At 38.9% G+C, this 19474-nt stretch overlaps 1 protein-coding gene across 1 annotated transcript in view; it reads left to right on the forward strand.

Moving 5' to 3' along the window:
- The first annotated feature begins 357 nt into the window (after positions 1–357).
- RSU1 (Ras suppressor protein 1) overlaps positions 358–19474 on the forward strand; it is a 114417-nt gene continuing 95300 nt past the window's right edge. The window contains exons 1-3 of the mRNA XM_034402610.3: positions 358–600; positions 2288–2423; positions 10781–10831. Of these exons, the coding sequence (XP_034258501.1) occupies positions 2315–2423; positions 10781–10831 (160 nt within the window). The 5' untranslated portion in view covers positions 358–600; positions 2288–2314. The remainder of the gene's footprint in view (positions 601–2287; positions 2424–10780; positions 10832–19474) is intronic.

Genomic DNA, 19474 nt, shown 5'->3' on the forward strand with positions numbered 1-19474 from the left:
GATATACTAACTTCCTCAATCTTGGCAGTTTGAAAACTATTCCTAACGCTAGCAGATACGAAGTAAAATAAGGGTGCGCGTAAGGGAAAGAGGTCGAGTTCAGTTTGTATGCATTGCCATTTGCCCCATGTTACACCCCCACCTCGCTTTCCTGGGTCCTTCTTTCTTGCACGAGCCAATCTTTTTTTTTTTTTTTTGCTCCACGCTCCAGAATAAGTTTTCAGGGTCTACCAACTGCAGAACTGCAGGGCGCTCGGTTCCTCAACTCATTTGCCCGCTTTTGAGATCTTCCTACCAATAGCCATCGGCCAAAGGCAAAGGAACTTTGGGATTGGGTAGCCGCCAGCCTCATATTCCGAGAGATGGGCGGGCCTTTCACTCACTCAGGCAATTCACCTTACTTGGAGTGGAGCGTGCTCGGCTTCCCCGAGCCCCCTCCTTTTCGGACGCCGGGTATCGAAGCGCCTGCGCACTTCGAGGAAGGCAATGACGGGACCCGACGGCGGGAGGCGGACCTTGTGTAGGGTGTGTGCACTGAAATCCGGGGGCTGCGCTGCTTCCGTACGTCTGGTGCCTCCGATCTTCTGGTCGCTCTTCGCGGTGAGTTGCTCTGCCCCTCCCCACCCCCACCCCCTTTAAACCGGAGCATCTCCAATCCACCCCCACCCCCCCTTGGAGAAATGTCTTGGGTTGGTTTGGCCGCTTTGGAAGCATAAAACGGTGGGCTCGCCCAAGAAACAATTCCCTTCCAGAGAGCAAGCAGTAATAAGCAGGCAGTATTCAACAGGTAGAGTTGTCCCCATGCCTGGCTGTTGTGATGAGAAAAAATGGTTTTAACCTATGGATTTCTGCCGTTTTGCCCCATTCTTCAAAAGTCCTGACTTACATACATGTTGCATCTTACATGTTTTCTCTAAAGGGTAAAGTTAGTTTCCATGTTTCTCTCTTCTTCTGGCAATGATAGGACAGATCATGGCCAGTTGATCTTAAGAGGTATGGCTTTAAGTGATGCTCTTCTTTGCCTTTAGGTGTTGATATATGGCGTGCATTTAGTGAAGAGGTTTGCCATGTTCGTACTCTGTTATAAATGCTTCCCAGTCTGTCCTGAGATTTCAACCTCTTCCAGCAGTCCTTCCTTTTTTTCCCCCCCTCTTTTCTTCTTTCTCTAACTATTTCTCTCCCGTGATTGGATGTTGGCTATTGAGATGAAATCAAAACTGGTGTGAGTTGTCCCAGGAGACAGAAAAGTTACATCCACTTTTATAAGGGATCCTTGAGTGGCTCCCAGGTACGTTTAAGATATTTCCTCAAAGTAGTTACTTTTATTAAACCTACCTCAGGTTTCTTCTCCACCTAAAAATAATACATACATTAAAACCTGTTTGTCATCCAACTCTCAACAATTATGTCCACTCACTATGTGGGCTAAGTGTAAATACCACATGACTGTGGCCATACATCATGTTAAATCATATTTTGATTATTGTGCCTTATAGACTAAATCATATTTGACTGATTATATGTTTTGGGGCTGAAACCATTTCCTATTCTGGACAGTTGCTGTTGAAACACATAGAGCAGAAAAATGGGATGTTCTGGAGAAAAACTGAAGGCTCGGGAATTTGATTGTACATTTGTAGATTCCATCACTTGTTATTTGATACTTTAATTGCAAATGGAGGAAGCCTGTTTTTATGGAAAGCAGATGGTCTCTCATTGTGATTTGCAGCCATTCATCTATAATATGTACATTCAGGCAAGCAAATTTAAGGTACTTTGACAACTTTAAAAGTTAGTTAAAATGCATTGATTACTGTAGTTGTAATCAACTGCATCGATTCCTTAGAGAAAACATAATTAGAGAAAAAATATATCTGGTTTTTTAATTTATTTTTATTTATTTATTTATTTATTTATTTTGTCACATTTCTATGCTGCCCAACTCCCGAGGGACTTTTAGCACATTTGGCTTTTTAGTACCTGAGAAATGCTTATCAAGAGGCTCCAAGATAGTGTGGATGCAACCTTGGATGCAATTTCTCAACTTTGCTACTATTTTTTAAATTATAGTTTAATCAGAGAAGGAACTTATTAAATGCATAAGACATAAATATGCATATGTAATTAATATACTTCTATTTAAATTTTTATTAAATTAAATTTCTTTTGCTTTATCAAATGCAATTTTCAGCATGGAAAATCTTGCACATTTTGGGGATAAGTAATTGGAATTAACAGTAAAAATGTCTGCTTGCTGGTTGTGATTACTATATTTTTTATTCTACAGTGTACCCTGTTTGTTTCAGTTTAAACCATGTCGAAATCCTTGAAAAAGATTGTAGAGGAAAGTAGGGAAAAAAATATTTTGGAAGTGGACATGTGTGAGCGTGGCATATCAAACATGTTGGATATCCCTGGATTATGTAAGTATTTAGCTGCTCTTTGCAAGTTTAATCACTTCTGCAGGCATAAATATGTTTCCATAAAGATTTGGTAGGTAAGGTGCAGATTATCTTCCAAGCATAATGTTGGAAAACGTTTTGATTGTCTAATACATTTGAATAATAGGTTTATCTTATTGTGTAGTTTTGCCTCTTGATCACACTTTTCGTAAATTGGTCTCAAGAGCTGTTATTGCACAATAGCAAAGAACTAGGAAGTCTAAGTTTCAAAACTTAATTTGTCCAGGAATTCAACATGCGGTATAAATAAATAAACTTCTTTACTTATAGGTCCCAAGTGTGATATGGCAGTAAGTATATATTACTGCACAAGGCATAACGATTAGGTTGATGTTTATATGAATGCTTTGTATGTAGATACATATTTACTGCTGTTAATAATAGTAATAATAGTTATGATGATTTTATACTTCTTCTAAGATTCAAAGCAATAGGTGCCCAGACTCTGGCTTTCAGAAAAATAGGAAAATAAGACTTTTTGCATCGCCTTGCTTATGATTTTCCAAGGACATCTGGTTGGCCATTAAGGAAAAGAATGCATCAGACTAATTAGGTCTATGATTTCATTCCATAAGTATCTGTTTGAGATTATTTTTAAAAAAACAGTTCAAAGATTCACAACCTGAAGGCCACGGTTCACACATATTACTTCCCTAAAAAACATCAAGCATCTTTTCCCATATTAGTTTCATAGTGAGAAATGATGCACAAACCAAATGTGACTTACAGCTTCATAAAAGATTTCACACCTTAGTCTAAAAAGTCTGTATAAATCCATATTATTAGTTTGAGTTAGAGGACTTTTTCCATTCCAACAAGATACTCTCTAAGCAGAGTTTGGCTCAGTACATGCTGGCTATGTACTAAATTGAGAACTTGTAAAGAAAATATAGTAATTTGATATTACTGGATAGAAATAACTTCATCAGAGCTATTTTTTCAGACTTAACTGTAAACTCATGGGATGATAGTCAGTGTTGTGTAAACAGACTTTTCCAGTACAGCATTTGTACAACTTGCTCCCTAAACAACTGTGACCAGATATGGAAGAGGAACTATTCTACTGTCTTGATGCTTTTTTATCAGTCAACATAAACTATTGGAAGCTGTTTGTGACTCACAACAGAATTTTTTAAAAAACACATTCTTTGCTCTTTTCCATATTTTATAGTTCTATTTCTGTATATTTAGAGCAATACTTTTTGTGCCCTCTTGGCTGCTATTCTATTGCTGACTTTGTCTTTTGACTGTACTCTAACATCCGGATATGAAGGTTGATTTCCACCTCCCCCCAAAAATAATTTACCTTTTAAATGAACCAGTTATCCTAAATTTGTGGAGAATGGTATGAGAGAAAGGAATGTTCTTCATATGACTTACAAAAATAGTTCAAGAATTTTGAGATCTAAATAGTGTAAATTATTAGATGACTTAACAAAAATTCAAATTGACTAAAGTACTATAGTGTTCTTTACAAAATTACATTAATGAAAGTTTTCTGAGGAAAACTACTCAAGTATACATGCTGTCTCAGAATGAAAGGTAGGACATGTCATACAATAAAATAATGTGTGATTTTTCTGATAGTTCATGTTTATATGTTCATGAGTACAGGCAGTGCTCCACTTAGGACCACAATTGAGCCCAGAATTTGTGTTGGTTAGCAATTGTTAGTGAATTTTGCTCATTTTATGACTTTTTTTGCCACAGTTGTTAATTACTGCAGTTGTTAGTCATATGGTTGTTAATGAATCTGGGTTCCCCATTGTTTTTGCTTGTCAGAAGGTCACGAAAGGTGATCACATGATCTTGAGACACTGCAACTGTCATAAATATGTGCCAGTTGCCAATTCTGATCACGTGACAATGGAGATGCTGCATCAGTCGTAAGTGTGAAAAATGATGTCACTTTTTAAAGTGCTGTTGTAATTTCGAACAATCACTAAACGAATGCTTGTAAATCAAGAACTACCAGTAATCTGATTTGTTGCTACCTTCTAAAACAGTGGTCACCAAACGGTGGTCCGCCGACCACTGGTAGTCCATGAGAATTTGGTGGTTCAGTGGAGGAACTGCTCTGGGATAAGCAATGGCCAGTCCTGTGACTAGAGCTCTGGAATATAGGGCTGGCCAGGCATGGTGGGGCTGTAAATCTCCACTGTAGAGGGAGTTTCATGCAACTTGCAACTTTGCAGTGCAGCCCTCATCGGCCAGGGGGTGTGCAGATGGGCCGAAGCAACGGGTGGTGACAAGCCCGGGCTGTTTCTTCCCCCTGCTGTTGCTTCCTGTCGGCTGAACCCACCAGTGGCTGTCCCTGCCCCTCGCTCTCCCTTCCCAGTCACTCCTCACCGGGCGGGGGATGGAGATTCGCTCCATGTTCCAGAGCGGGACCAAAGCTTCGTCTCTTGCTGGCTCTCGCGGCCGTTTCTTCTGGCATTTGTTGGTGCTCCGCGCACCTCGGTCTCTCGGGGAGATGCTTGACTTCCTCTCAGTCCCAAGACACTGGCTGGCCCATGAGATGAGAGAGAGAAAGAGAATCAGAGAGAGAATGAAAGAGAGAGAATGATAGAATGAAAGAGAGAGAGAATGAATGAGAGATAGAGAATGAAAAAGAATGAGAGAGAGAGAGAAAAGGGAGGAAAGAGGGGGAAGAGAGGGGATAGAGAGAAAGAGAGCGAGAGAGAGATGAGACAGAAAGAGAAATGGAGAGAAAGAATGAGGGAATGAAAGAGAAAGAGAGAGAGACAGAATGAGAGAGAGACAGAGAGAATGAGAGAGCGAATGAGAGACAGAAAGATACAGAATGAAAGAGACAATGAGAGAGAGAGACAGAATGAAAGAGAGAATGAAAGAGACAGAGAATCAGAGACAGAATGAGAGACAGAAAGAGACAGATGAAAGAGAGAATGAGAGAAAGAATGAGAGAGAGACAGAGAATGAAAGAGAAAGAGACAGAGAGGGAATCAGTGTTCTACCCCAGCTAGGGACCCCAAAGAATGCAGCACACACAAACTCTATGCAAAGCTTATTTTTCTCAAATAACTTAGTCTTTATCATTCAAAGGCTGTTAATGAACTGTCTTAAAAGCCTACCAGAATTCTAAGATAAGGTAATCACAGTCTTACTAGAGTTGGCAGAAAGCCCAGAAGCAATTTTGCAGACTAGAAGGAGAGTGAACTAAAGTTGTTCTCTACAGCTTGTTGCAAGTGGCGTTCCTTCTTAAATAGGCTAAGGGAGTGGCCAATTAGCCCCAAGCCTTACTCTTGAGGAGACCTCCTCCTGAGGAGCCACTCCTGCCTTTTGGCAGCTTTGCGCGCCCGTGCATTGAGAAGAGGCTCTTCCTCTTCATCTTCACTTAAAGGAGTTTCTGGAAGTTCTGAAGGCCCCCTGCCTCTGGCACCACATCTTCTCCAGCCTCCTCACTGTCCGACTCAACTCTAGCTGCACAGGCTGTTGACGCAGCACCACACCAGCCTCCTCATTGTCAGAATCAGCTACAATCTGCACAGGCCACTGATGGGCCACCACAATCAGAGAGAGAATGAGAGGGAATGAGTGGAAGAGAGAGAAAGAGAAGGGGGAAAAGAAAGAGAGAGGGAGAGAGAGAGAAAGAGAGAGAGAGAGGAAGGAGAGTGCCTGAAGGACCACATCCCATTACTGGGAGTCCAGGCGCTTCAGCAAGCAGCGCACTGGATTCGTATTAGTGGTCTGTGGGATTTAAAATTTTGAACTTGGTGGTCCCTGAGGTCCAAAAGGTTGGGGACCCCTGTTCTAAAGGACAGGAATACATCAGTTTCTTGACAGAATAATTTCATGTTTTACTTCTATTGGTGCTAAGGATTTAAGGACTGAAAAATACTATTGTCTAAGACTGTTCTTTAATCTTATTTCATAGTATATTCTGTGACTATTACATAAATTAGTAATGTTTCTCCTGATTGTAGAGAAATCAGGATGAAAAAAATCTTTTGTGGCTTAGTAACCTATCCCTGAATCTTCAGAGACAGACAAATTTTAACTCTATGCTAATTATCTTATAATTAATTCAGTGCTGTTGTAAGAGGCTTTCTTTTTCATGATGTGACATTAGTGAAGCGCAACACCTGTCTCAGGAGTTCCCTTTGTTTGAAACATTAAATTATCCAATCAGAAATTATAATATTGTTTAATAATGCCAAAGATGTTTAAGTTATTTATTAGTTCAGTATAAGGCAGTTTATTAGGCAGCTGCTGCACTTCAGCTCCCATTGTGGCATTTGGTTAATTAGATAGTAGTTGTAGCCAATATCTAAACCACATGAAAAAAGAGTTAACTAATTCTCAAAAGAGAATTAAAACAACATCAAAAATTTCTCAGATGTTTAAAGATAAATCCTAAAGCAGAACGTACTGATTCATTTTCAGGTACAGTTATCTTCAGCTTGAGCTGAAGAAACAGCAGAAATTACAATGCTTAGTTCAGGGCTGTCAAGCCCACGGGCTGGCCCCGGTTTAGCGAAGGGGAAAAAAGTCCCCTGACTCTGCCGTGACAACGCGAGTTTGACACCCCTGGTTTAGATTTTTTCCCCCCATGGTTTAATTACTGTTGCAGTTTTAAGACAGGAAAGAAACAAAAGAAAAAATTTACCAAACACAACTTTTAAGACTGTTTCCAAAGTAAACTGCCCTGACATTTAAAAATTGTTATCAGGATGTTAGTATCTGAAAATGCTAACATATAATGTACAATTTTATATATATTTATTAGAAAATCAAAGCTATTGAATTCAGTATATTTTGTATCTGAATGAGAATGTATAAGGTTATACTGATTAGTTCAGCATAATTTAAAACATTATTTCTAGGGGCAAAAGTACATAAAATATTCACATTGAAAATGAAGGTTAGATTGCATGATTTTCTATATCATGCAAATTTTTATTTCCAATGCATAATTGACTGCATCTTTTTTAAAAGTAAAACTAAATAGGCCATAGGTGGTCTATTTATAGATCACATGTGGATTGTGGATTACATCCTGGATTGTGAAAAAGCATAATTCAGTTTCCTGTAGCATGTGAAGTTAGTAAAAGCTCACTAAATGGGGAAAAAAATGACACTTTACAGTAAAACAAACACTGATTAATAACATGATTACTTATGAGAATTGGGATGTGTAAATAGAAGCAAAAAATGCAGTGTTTAAATGTGTGTGTGTGATATTTTCTTTATATATTCAATTTTGTGTGTGTGTGTATTTTCCCTTTCATCAGGCTGTTTAGTACTAAGAAAAAGTAAAGCCTCCTTTAAATTGAATTCTATGACTTATGATCAAATAGAATAATAAATGATGTCAATTAAATAAACCAAGTACATAAAGGTAAGTCTTCTATGGCATGCTTCCCTGGCAAACTTTTTACACAAGTCTCAGCAGCAAAGGATTTATTTTTGCTATTTAAAAATAAATACATAATTGCATTTGTAGACAAACATTATTTGCTGGTTATTTTTTTTATAAAAAAATTACTCCAGAATAGTTCATGGATGCTATAACTATCATTTTTAAATATAGATTCTAATTTTATTGGAAAACAGATTCAGTTTGGAAGTAAGAGTTTTATGCCCCATCCAGGCAAGTCCCTGTTAATGCAGTTCCTTTCTTTATTTAACACAATCATGTGGCAAATGCATATCCTGGGTCTTAATCTCATTCCTGTTTGTTGTAGTTTGAGTAACCGCTTTTTTTTATCAAAGCTTCACATGGCTTTATAATCTACAAAAGGAAGATTTTTTTCTTAACATTAACAGCAATCATTTGAGAGAGGACTGTTTTAAAAGGAAAAAAAATGTCTAATGAGTCCTTCCCAATCATGCATCCCAAATGTTAAACTGTAGGTCCATTACCTCTTGCCATAGTGGCTGAGGATAATAGAGAAAATATTCCTCAATAGAATGTCTTCTCTATTATCCTCAGCCACTATGGCAAGAGACTCATAAATCCAAGGCTAGTATATACTGATCTTTTCTCTTTTTTTATTAATTTCAGCGATTGAGTTTTGAAATGAGTAATTCTCATTTTTTAACATAGTTATTTTCATTTATCAATTAGAATAAAATAGAAAAACATAAAAACGTACATTCAACACTAGCAATGAAAAAAAAAAAAAACTTGTGTACCAAAAAAAGGAAAAGGAAAAAAAAAAGCCAAATGTAAAATATATCAAACATTGAACATAAAGAATCATCCCCAGCTGGATGCTGAAAAATAAATAAACCAACCAACAAACTATAGATTCTCCTCCCTTTACATAATGAGCCTACAAATAGTTATAAGCTTTCCCATCATTTTTTAACAAAAATACTATAATAAATATATATTCCAGAATTTTCTAATAATTAAAATAACCCAACATCTAATCGTAATATATATGGTTGCTTGTTATTTTGACATAATGATAGCTGAAAAGGTGGTACATAGAGTCAGGGTCATGACTTTGAAGCAATTTTTTTAAAAAATAAAACTTATTATTAAAGATTTTTATGTTATTTTATTAAAAAAATAAAAATTTGTAATCAGAGGATAGAAACATTCTTTAACTCTTAGGATGGGAGTCAGAGATTTGGAATGACACTTTCAGAAATCTGTTATAGTAAGGCAGGGGTCCTCAAACTTGGCAGTTTTAAGACTTGTGGACTTCAATTCCCAGAATTCTATGCTATGCTGGCTGGAGAATTCTGGAAGTTGAAGTCCACAAGTCTTAAAGCTGCCAAGCTTGGGGACCCCTGTAATAGTAAGGTATAGTTTGATCATCCCGTGGAGTATGATCAGGCAATGATCTGGTCTACTTTGAAGGATTGTCAGGAGAATAGCAATGGCTTAATGAAGGCTCCAAATAAACCTTGTTCAGTTCAAAATTCAGGGGATTAGTACTATTGGAAGAAATATTATTCTTTGATTAAAAGTAATTGCTTACTTTTAAATGTGTGAATGGACTATGAATGTAAATATGTACATAAGCAAAAACTGGGAAAAGCAGAGGTTGAAACAGTCCAGTAAGGCTTGTATTTTGTTATTTCTGAAAAGGAAGGAAAATAAATATGCATTATGACGTGTCTTTGAACTGGATATTTTTCAATAGTTTTTTTCATTCATTTTCTTATTTAAGGCATTGAAAACATATTTTTTAAAAAAATTAAAGCAAGTTGACATAGACTTCAGCTATACTTTTTTTTTTTTAAAGATGGGAATATGTCATTTTCTCCTCTGGTTTTTTCCCCCTAATCTATATGAAATTTACAGTGATAGTATAAACTCTTCCTTTCTCAATGTTATGAATTAAAAACGAAACTAGGGTGCCATCTTGTGGATCTGATGGCACATTTTATTATGGTTTACCTAATAAAGAAGTTCTTCAGTAATTCCAATTACATTTTTTTCTTCCTTATAATTCAATCTTGCTGTTATTCTATTTTTTATTTTAGGGATTAATCATTTAATTGAGAGTTAGTTGGAAATATTTTTCTCCAAGCATGCAAATTCTGTCTTCAAAAATGTTTTAAGTTGCCAAGAATGCAAAATAGTTTTCTTATATATATATATAATACAATGGATAATGATAATTTATTCTTTTGCAACCTGTTGGCAGTATCCTGAAAGGCACAAATGTCAAGTTAACATCAATTGAAGCCTGCTTAAGTATATGAGCATATTAAAGCATCCTGTCTTTAATGTTATCGTCTTATATTTAATTAGTTTTTAAGTTGCTTTATAAACACATAGTTAAATCACCATCGTTTGCTTTATTATTTTTCACCATTATTACTGTTTTCCTCTTCATCTCCCTTCCCCGGAGTCCAACACAAATGCATACTTCCTCTGAAGGTTAGATAATTATTGCTACATTTATTCATTCTTTGTGAACCAATTGAGTCTTTGAAATATAGCCAATCTACTTTTTTACCTAGGTGAACTTTAATATGAAATAAATCATATACAAACCTATACAGAACATTTACTTAAGACAAATATATATCTATAGAGCATTTTAATTAAATATGTTTTTAAAAAGATACCGAATAAAATAAAACTTGGGTATTGCTTCTGTAATGAGTCATAATTCAAAACTTTAAAATCATATTTTGCAAAGCAACCTAATTCTATGAAAAGTGTTATAGACTTAGACAAACTTACCTCACTAACTAGGTCTTTAGGGAAAGTCTACAATGTTTTGTGTGTAAATCTTGCTAGGAAACTATGTAAGAATAAGTTCCAATCTGTTCTTTTTAGGTACTTTCTGCTTTGTAATTATAATGTGGGCTATTTTTTCTTTTTTTTACAGTCAGTCTGTCTCACATCACACAGCTGGTTCTCAGTCACAACAAGCTCACCTGTAAGTGCATTTTAAATATTTCCTTTCTTCCTCAGTGTAAATGAATTCCTGGCAATTAATTGATTTGAACACTATTAAATGTTACAGATTTTGTAGGTGGTCTCTTGTATTGTTGAATGTTTCCATGCCATTTTATAGAATTTTCTTTCTGTTCAGTATTCAACATTTTATTGGCAGGAATAGTAGCACATTTCAAATAATGTTGTCAACACTGAAATAGCAAGTTAATATTTAATAGCATATTGCAGAAATCATCTTTCCTTTGCAATTAATGTTTTATAGTCCTAATTCTTGCACTGATGGAACCTTTCCTCTTGCCACTAAACGAGAAGGGGACTGGAGATTATTTTTTCCTCCTACAGTTTACTACTTTTCTATATCTAAGCCGGTAGGTTGACACATTAGATCCAGAGTGGTCTGATAGGTTTCGTGTATTTATTTGTTTGTTTGTGTATTTATTTATTTATTCATTTATTTAATCTAATTTTTAATCTCCCGAAGGACTCAGGGCGGTGCACAGCCAAAGATAAAACAAGTACCCATATAAAATTTAAAAAACAATTTAAAAACACATTAAATAATTTGGCCCCGACGTCATTAAAACAAAAACAACCCATTAAAATTAATGTTTAGGCCAACCCAGCTTGTTGGAACAATAACGTCTTGAGGGCACGGCGAAAAGTGCGCAAGTCAGGGATCATCCGTATCTCCGGGGGCAATTCATTCCAGAGGGCGGGTGCCCCCACAGAGAAGGCTCTCCCCCTGGGTGTCACCAGTCGACATTGTTTGACCGACGGTACCCTGAGGAGTCCCTCTCTGTGGGAGCGCACTGGCCGGTGGGAGGCTATCGGTAGCAGAAGGTGATCTCGCAAGTACCCAGGTCCTAAGCCATGGAGCGCTCTAAAGATGGTAACCAACACCTTGAATTGCACCCAGAAGACCACCTGAAGCCAGTGCAGCTCGCACAGGAGTGATGTTACATGGGAGCACCGTGTCGCTTCCATAACCACCCGTGCGGCCGCATTCTGGACCAGTTGGAGCCTCCGGGTGCTCTTCAAGGGGAGCCCCGTGTAGAGAATGTTACAGTAATCCAGACGGGAAGTAATGAGGGCATGAGTGACCGTGCACAAGGAGTCCCGATCCAGAAAGTGACGCAATGGTGAATCAGTCGAACCTGATAAAAAGCCCTCCTGGCCACAGCCGTCACATGATCTTCTAGAGACAGCCACGCATCCAGGAGGACACCCAAGCTACGAGCCCTCTCTGAGGGAGCTAAGATCTCACCCCCAATAGTCAGCAATGGAACCAGCTGGCTATAACCGGATGCCAGAAACCACAGCCACTCGGTCTTGGAGGGGTTGAGTCTGAGCCTGTTTCTCCCCATCCAGATCTGCATGGCCTCCAGGCACCGGGACATCACGTCAAAGGCATCATTGGGGTGGTCCGGGGTAGAGATGTACACTGAGTATCATCAGCGTACTGATGGAACTTCATCCCAAAACCACGGATGATCTCACCGAGCGGCTTCACATAAATGTTGAACAGTAGGGGCAAGAGGACTGACCCTTGAGGCACCCCACAAACAAGGCGCCTCGAAGTTGACCTCTGCCACCCTGCCAACACAGACTGCATACGGTCAGAGAGGAAGGAGGAGAACCACCGCAACACGGTGCCCCCTATTCCTAACCCCTCCAACCGGCGCAGCATGATACCATGGTCGACGGTATCAAAAGTCGCTGAGAGGTCTAATAGGACCAGGACAGAGGAACAACCCCTGTCCCGAGCCCTCCAGAGATCATCAACCAATGTGACCAATGCCATTTCTGTGCTGTACCCAGGCCTGAAGTCCGACTGGTACGGATCTAGATAAACAGCTTCATCCAGGTACTGGGGAAGTTGTCGCGCCACCACACTCTCAACAACCTTCGCCGCAAAGCGAAGGTTGGAGACTGGACGATAGTTCGCTAGTACAGCCAGGTCCAGGGAAGGCTTCTTGAGGAGGGGTCTCACCACTGCCTCTTTCAAGGCGGAGGGGAAGAAACCCTCACTCAGAAAAGCGTTAATAATCTCCTGGAGCCAGCCTCGTGTGATCGCCAGCACCAACCAGGAGGGACACAGGTCCAATAAACGTGGCAGCGCTAAGCCTACCCAGAATCCTGTCCACATCCTCGGGAGTCACAGGGTCAAACTCCTCCCAGATAACACTCTCAAGACCTACCTCCATCACCCCATCTGAACCTACCCAGTTGGAGTCCAAGCCTTCCCGAATCTGAGCGATTTTGTCACACAGATATTGCACAAAATCCTCAGCCTTACCCTGCAAGGGGTCTTTCCACGCTCCCAAATGAATTGGGAGCGGGTCATCCTAAACAGGGAGGCTGGGCAGTTATCTGCAGATGCAATAAGAGCGTAAAAATAATTAGATTTTGCCGCTCTTATCGCCACTAGGTAGATCTTAATATGAGACCTCACCAGTGTTCGGTCAGCTTCGGAACGGCTGGCCCTCCAACCGCTCTCCAGGCATCTTTTCCGGCGCTTCATCTCCGTCAGCTCCTCAGAGAACCAGGGAGCCAATTGGGATTGGCACCAGCTCAGAGGCCGCAAAGGCACGACGCGGTCCAAAGCTCCAGCGGCCGCCCTATCCCAGGTGGCCACCAGTTCTTCAGTCGAGTCGTGAGCCAGAGCCTCAGGGAATGGCCCAAGCTCCTTCAGGAACCTATCCGGATCCATCAGGCGCCTGTGATGGAACCACCTAGTCGGTTCCGTCTCCCTGCGGCGGAGGGTAGCAACTCGAAAGTCTAGTTGAAGGAGTGAATGATCTGACCATGACAAGGGCTTGATGACTATATCCCCTATTTCTAGATTATTTAGCCACTGACCAGAGACAAAAATCAGGTCCAGAGTGTGTCTGGACCTTGGAGTAGGGCCTTGGACTAACTGGATCAGGTCCATGGCCGTCATGGAAGCCATGAACTCCTGAGCTGCCTCTGACGTTTCACCGACAGATGGCAGGTTGAAATCCCCCATGACCATAAGCCTGGGGATATCCACCGCCACCCCGGCTATTACGTTTATTTATTTATTTAAATAGCTTGTAGTGGCTCCTAGATTGTATGGTTTGTTGAACATATTTTCATATCTGTATCACACACTTATATGTAATGATTTTTGAGATTATTAGTAGTATTGTTTTATTAGTACTTGGACCTTAAATTTCTAATTTAATGTAGAAAGTATTCTACAACTAGTGAATTATTTTTGTATATTATTTAAACATAATATATATTGTGATTATTATACATTTTTAAATACTGTATTTGTATGTGTGTATACAATGCAAAATTGTATACAATGCAAAATTATTTTTAAAAAACTTAAATTGTTGAAGTTGATGCGTATATATGCACGCACACACATAAAAATACTTTTAAATATATTATGGTATAAATGGGCACCAAGTGTCCAGTTTTCTGCAGAATTATAATCTGTGTCGTTGCCATCAAACCTCATTTAGAAATACTGAGGCATATTATTTTGTTGTTCTTTGACAGCTTTGCCAGGTAGACCAAATAAGAAACCAGATAAAGTAATTTTAGTTTATTGTAATACTACATTAATAGTGTCATGAATGTCTGAAAGTACAACTCTTCCACATTAACCTTTACAGCCTGAGAACTTAGGTAATGTTCCTTTGAGCTCTTGCTCACCAGCTAGCAGCTATGGGCTATGTTGTTTCTTATCTAACCATTCCCTAGGCAGCATCTCTTCCCCCACATCTCCCAAGATCTTTCCCATATACTATTACATCCTTCCATGAGTGCAGAGTGATTGTCCACAGCAAGAGAGCCTTCGTATGTAAGGGTACATACAAACATTCATTGTCAGCCTGACTAGATAGAGCAGACAAAGAAACCAACTCTTTAGGAAGTGTAAAAGGTATATTTTGATTTGACTTAGAAAAAGGGTGAGATTTTAATGGGATTATGTAACTGTTGATTGTGTGATTATTATTATTTTTAGTTTCCAAAACAAGGAGATATTTGAATGGAAGGAATATCTTATTCCTTTCTATTTTTACATTGTTGATGTGGAAAACATTATCAGAGGTGTATTGGGTAGCAAAGATTATAGCAGGATGTGCAATCCTCCCCTGTTCTGGAAATAATTGTTTTCACATGATTAAGAAATGTTGAGGCTGGAATAAGCAGGACATGCCTCAGAAAAACGTTCTGTTCATTGCTAAAAAGAAACATTTTGCTACTGCCTTTCAGCAGATTTACCATAGACCCTAAGTGTGGGAGGACCACAGATAAAATGCTGAGGTCATATGCTGTCTGAGTTTCCCATTCCTGCATTATAATTTATTCAATAGTGTCAGTGAATTTATTAGATATTCCCCATTTCCATTCTATAAGGATCCTCAAGTTGGTGAGCTCACAAAAAGGATCAAATATAAGTCATTTGCCTAGATGACAAAAATAATCTTAGTTCTACATTCCAGGCAAAGTAAATTTCCCAACATATTAACACTTATGTCATGCTTTTTCTGTCATCTGATGAAATTAGTTGTACTTTTAAGTGTTTAAATGTATTTCATTCTAAGTCATACTTTTGAAACTTCTTGCAAGACACATGGGAAAAAATGTTGCAAGATAGACTGCAATCTAGCTAAACAATAAATAAAAATAAATAGTGTGCCTTACAATTACTAAAAAACTGGATTTCAGTTTTCTTATTTGTCACATTTGGCATTCTTGACCTAATCCCTTAAAAAGATACAATTAATTGTCTGAGCGGATTGTTATCAAAATGACTTGGGAAAACAATGTCAATGACATTTGATAAGCTTCACTAAGGTCATATTAGCATCTCATACTAGTTTTCTGCCTTATAAATGAGCATGCTTGCTTTGTTGTTCCACTGTTTATAGTAAATATGTCTATTTTCTAGGGTGGTAAATTATTCATGAAAGGTAAGCAGATGTCCAGTGTTTTCCACAGTTAGTGTTTGCAGCCTGACAAAAACCAGCAAGCTTTATCACTACAATAAGTCATAGACTTCTTGCTTTCAGGTTGTGTACCACTTCACCATTTTATTTGTTTCTAGCTTGTTTTTTTGTTTTTTTTTTACATTTCTATCCATAAACCTGTCAAAGTTATGTATTTATTATTTATTTATTTATTAGTTCAATTTATATGCCGCCCTTCTCTGAAAACTCAGGGCGGCTTACAATGCACTTATAGCAATAGCCTTCATTCTTTTGTATATACCTGTTTATTAGGGCTTTTGACCCCCCAATCCGGGTCCTCAATTTTCCTACCTCGGAAGGATGGAAGGCTGAGTCAACCTTGAGCCTGGTGAGATTTGAACTCGCACTAATTACAGGCAGCTGGCAACTAAGTGCTACATAACAGCACTTAGTTCGCTGCACCACCAAGGCTCTTTAGGTATACCTGTGTTCTATAGAAGTATGTATAAGGCAACAGTCTTTGCCTAAAAGTCTTTGGCTAGGGAAGTTTGTCGAGTGAATGTGTCCTTCTTCTTCCAATTCTCAGCCACCCCTGGAAGTGATCTGAGCAAAGACCAAAAGTATCCTGAAAGCAAAGAGAAATTTGACTTTGGAGTAGTGAGTGAGAATCCTCTTGTGTCGAATAGAAAACTGAATTCCCACTGTCTGTTCAAGCTCCCTTTTTCCTATTGTCTCACGCAATGAAATTGCCTAAGCTGCTCTAGGCAAGGAAGGAAATGTAAAACAGTGCTCAGGCAGGCTATCGGGGGGGGGGGGGGATTGCACAAAACAATTCCTGTCTCCCCCCCCCCATAAGCCCCTGGTTAGAATGAAAATGTGTGAGAAACATTTTATTAGCAGTTTTAGCATTAAAAATGCTCCATGTTGGAGCAGTGGTGCTCTGAGCATGAGAATGGGGTGCTGGGTTATGATTTTTTATAGTGCTGCGGCAGAGCGTGAATTCAGTTCCAGAAAGTTGAATTAAAAGACTGAATCATCCCACTTGGAAGAGAGACAAAAACAGCCCTCTCTAAGCAGATCCCTCTTGGACAAGTAGCAAAAAGGATTGCAATTGTTGAATAAAAGTTAAGATTACAGGCTGCTGGAGAAATAGCCACTAATGAGGTTACTGTAATTATTTCTTTTCTTATCGCTTCTTCACTTTCTGCTGGGTTGTAGAGGAGGTTTTGTTTTGCATTCCTCAATTTGTTTATTGGGGGAGAAGCCTGGAAATACTTTGGCTGCAGACTTTAGAGGCAGTAGATTCAGTGAGTTGATGATTTAAGGCTGTGTGCTGGTGATAACCAGGCACGTGCACGGTTCACTATTTCTTGAGACAAGCTGCAGAGTAAATCTGAATAAAGTTTTAAACTTTTCAAGCACAAAGAAAGTTGCTGCAGCCTTCCGGCAATTAGAACAAAGGCTCACAAATTCCTTTCCTCATCTCCTTCTAACAATAAAACAGAACAGAATAGAATAGAATTCTTTATTGGCCAAGTGTGATTGGACACACAAGGAATTTGTCTTGGTGCATACTCTCAGTATAGATAAAAGATTCGTCAAGAATCATAAAGTACAACACTTAATGATAGTCATAGGTGTTGTACCTTATGATTCTTGATGAATGTATCTTTCCTTTTATTTGCACCAAGACAAATTCTTTGTATGTCCAATCACAGATGACAGGGAGACATGGTGAGACAGAATCTTGTAGAATCTGAAGAAGGGAACCTTTAAACGTGGGTAAAGTTGGGGAGATAGAGGGGCAGCTTCACACACATGTCAAAAACTACCTGCCAGATAGTAGCATAGCATCTCAGTCACTTGAATCTTATTTAGGATCATTCTTTGGGGAGGATTGCAAATTGAATCTAGCAGATTTTGGTTTGCTCAGAAATGATGGATCCACTAAGGGGTTAAGATGGCAAGAAGGTGATGAGCAGAGAGAAAGCAGAACTTTTCAATTCCCTCTTTGTAGCTGTATTCACATAAAAGGAAAACATAATCCAGCCTACGAAACACAACATTATGGGAACAGGAACACAGAAAATAGACAAGGCATTGGTAAGAGATGTCTATTCTAGATGAGTTCAAACCTCCAGGACCAGATGGATTACATTCCACATTGCTTGAAGCAGTTGGCAGACATGATCTCGGAACCACTGAACCAGTGGTGAAATCTAAAATTTGTTATTACCGGTTCTGTGGGCATAGCTTGGTGGGGGGGGTGGTAATGTGACTGGGTGGGCGTGGCCAATTTTTTTTTTACTTTTAAAACCATTTTTAACATGTAAAACCATGTAAAAAAATGCTTTCAAAAGGCTCTGACGATCCGGGACTTCCGCTGGCACTACCGGCGCCACTGCAGCTCCTTATGAGCTCCTAACCCCGGGATTGTAAAACCGCCAAAACAGCGTAAATCAGCCGTTTTGGCGGCTGGAACTTCCCCCTCGGGCAAAGAGGGGGAGGTGAGTGCTCAGGTGTATAGGGTAGAGCCCCCCTAAATCTCCAGGATTAATCCCAAACGCCTGGAAAGCAGCTCCAGACTCGGGATTCCATCTCTGACGGAACAAGGCGCCGTGACCATCCCTGCGAAACAAGTGATTTCAAGGATTGATTTTTACGCAGGCAGAACAAAACAGGAGAGCTTCTCGCAAGTATTTTTCTTTCCTTTAACTCTGATGAATAATGAGTCCTTTCGGATTCGAGTGAAAGTTTTAAAGAGATCCAAAATAGCGCTGATAGAGAACGGAAGTTTAAGAAGAAAGTGATTGTTAAAGCTTGTTTGCGCTTGTTAAGGTCGTTATAGCTGTCAGTACTTTGAAGCTTTGCTGAATGAAGAAGGAATTTAAGTTTGCAGCATAAGAAAAGATGGCAGAGGCAAAGATTTTTGAAGAGAATGGAGGTTTCTCAGCACAGAATTCAGCAAGTGTACAAACACTGACAGTGGATTTTTTGGAAGCATGGCAAAAATCATTTACGGAAAGACTGGATGAGATCTTTGAGAAGTTTATTACTCAAATTGATAATAAAGTTGCAATGTTGAAAGAGGAGGAAGAAGAAGTAATTCAAGTTAGAGCGCCTGAGGAACATGGAAAGGATGTTTCTCAAATTATGAATAAGCTGATGGGCTTGAAGGAGGTTAATCCGGAGATATGGAGTGAGATCTATCCAGAGGTTTTGATGCAGATGAGAGGAAAAGTGCTGGGAGAAGCTTTCATTTTCAAGATATCAAGAAGAATTAGAAATTACAATTTCTTTATAAAAATGGACTTTTAATCCTAACTAAAGAGGTGTGTTTCTTAAAAGGAATTACTTTGCGAGTTGCACAGGACTGGAAGATAAAATTACAGCTGAATACACAAAAGCTTGTAGAAATAAAAGATGGTGGAATAAAGCGGAAGAAGAAGGCTCGGAAAAAAACTAGGGGGAAATGGAAATGGAAGAATTTTATCCCTCTTTGTTAGGCAGGATAACATGGTGAATGATTGTATTGGTATTCAAGATTTTTATTAAGGATATGATTTGTTTGGTTTTGAAAATAAATTTTTTACTTATGACTGGATGTTTCAACTGTTATATAAATGTGAATTTTTATAATTGTATTGGTATTCAAGACATGATTAATTTTTATT

This window comes from Pantherophis guttatus, chromosome 4, assembly GCF_059756535.1.
Source record: "Pantherophis guttatus breed Tessera chromosome 4, ASM5975653v1, whole genome shotgun sequence".
Taxonomy (NCBI): domain Eukaryota; kingdom Metazoa; phylum Chordata; class Lepidosauria; order Squamata; family Colubridae; genus Pantherophis; species Pantherophis guttatus.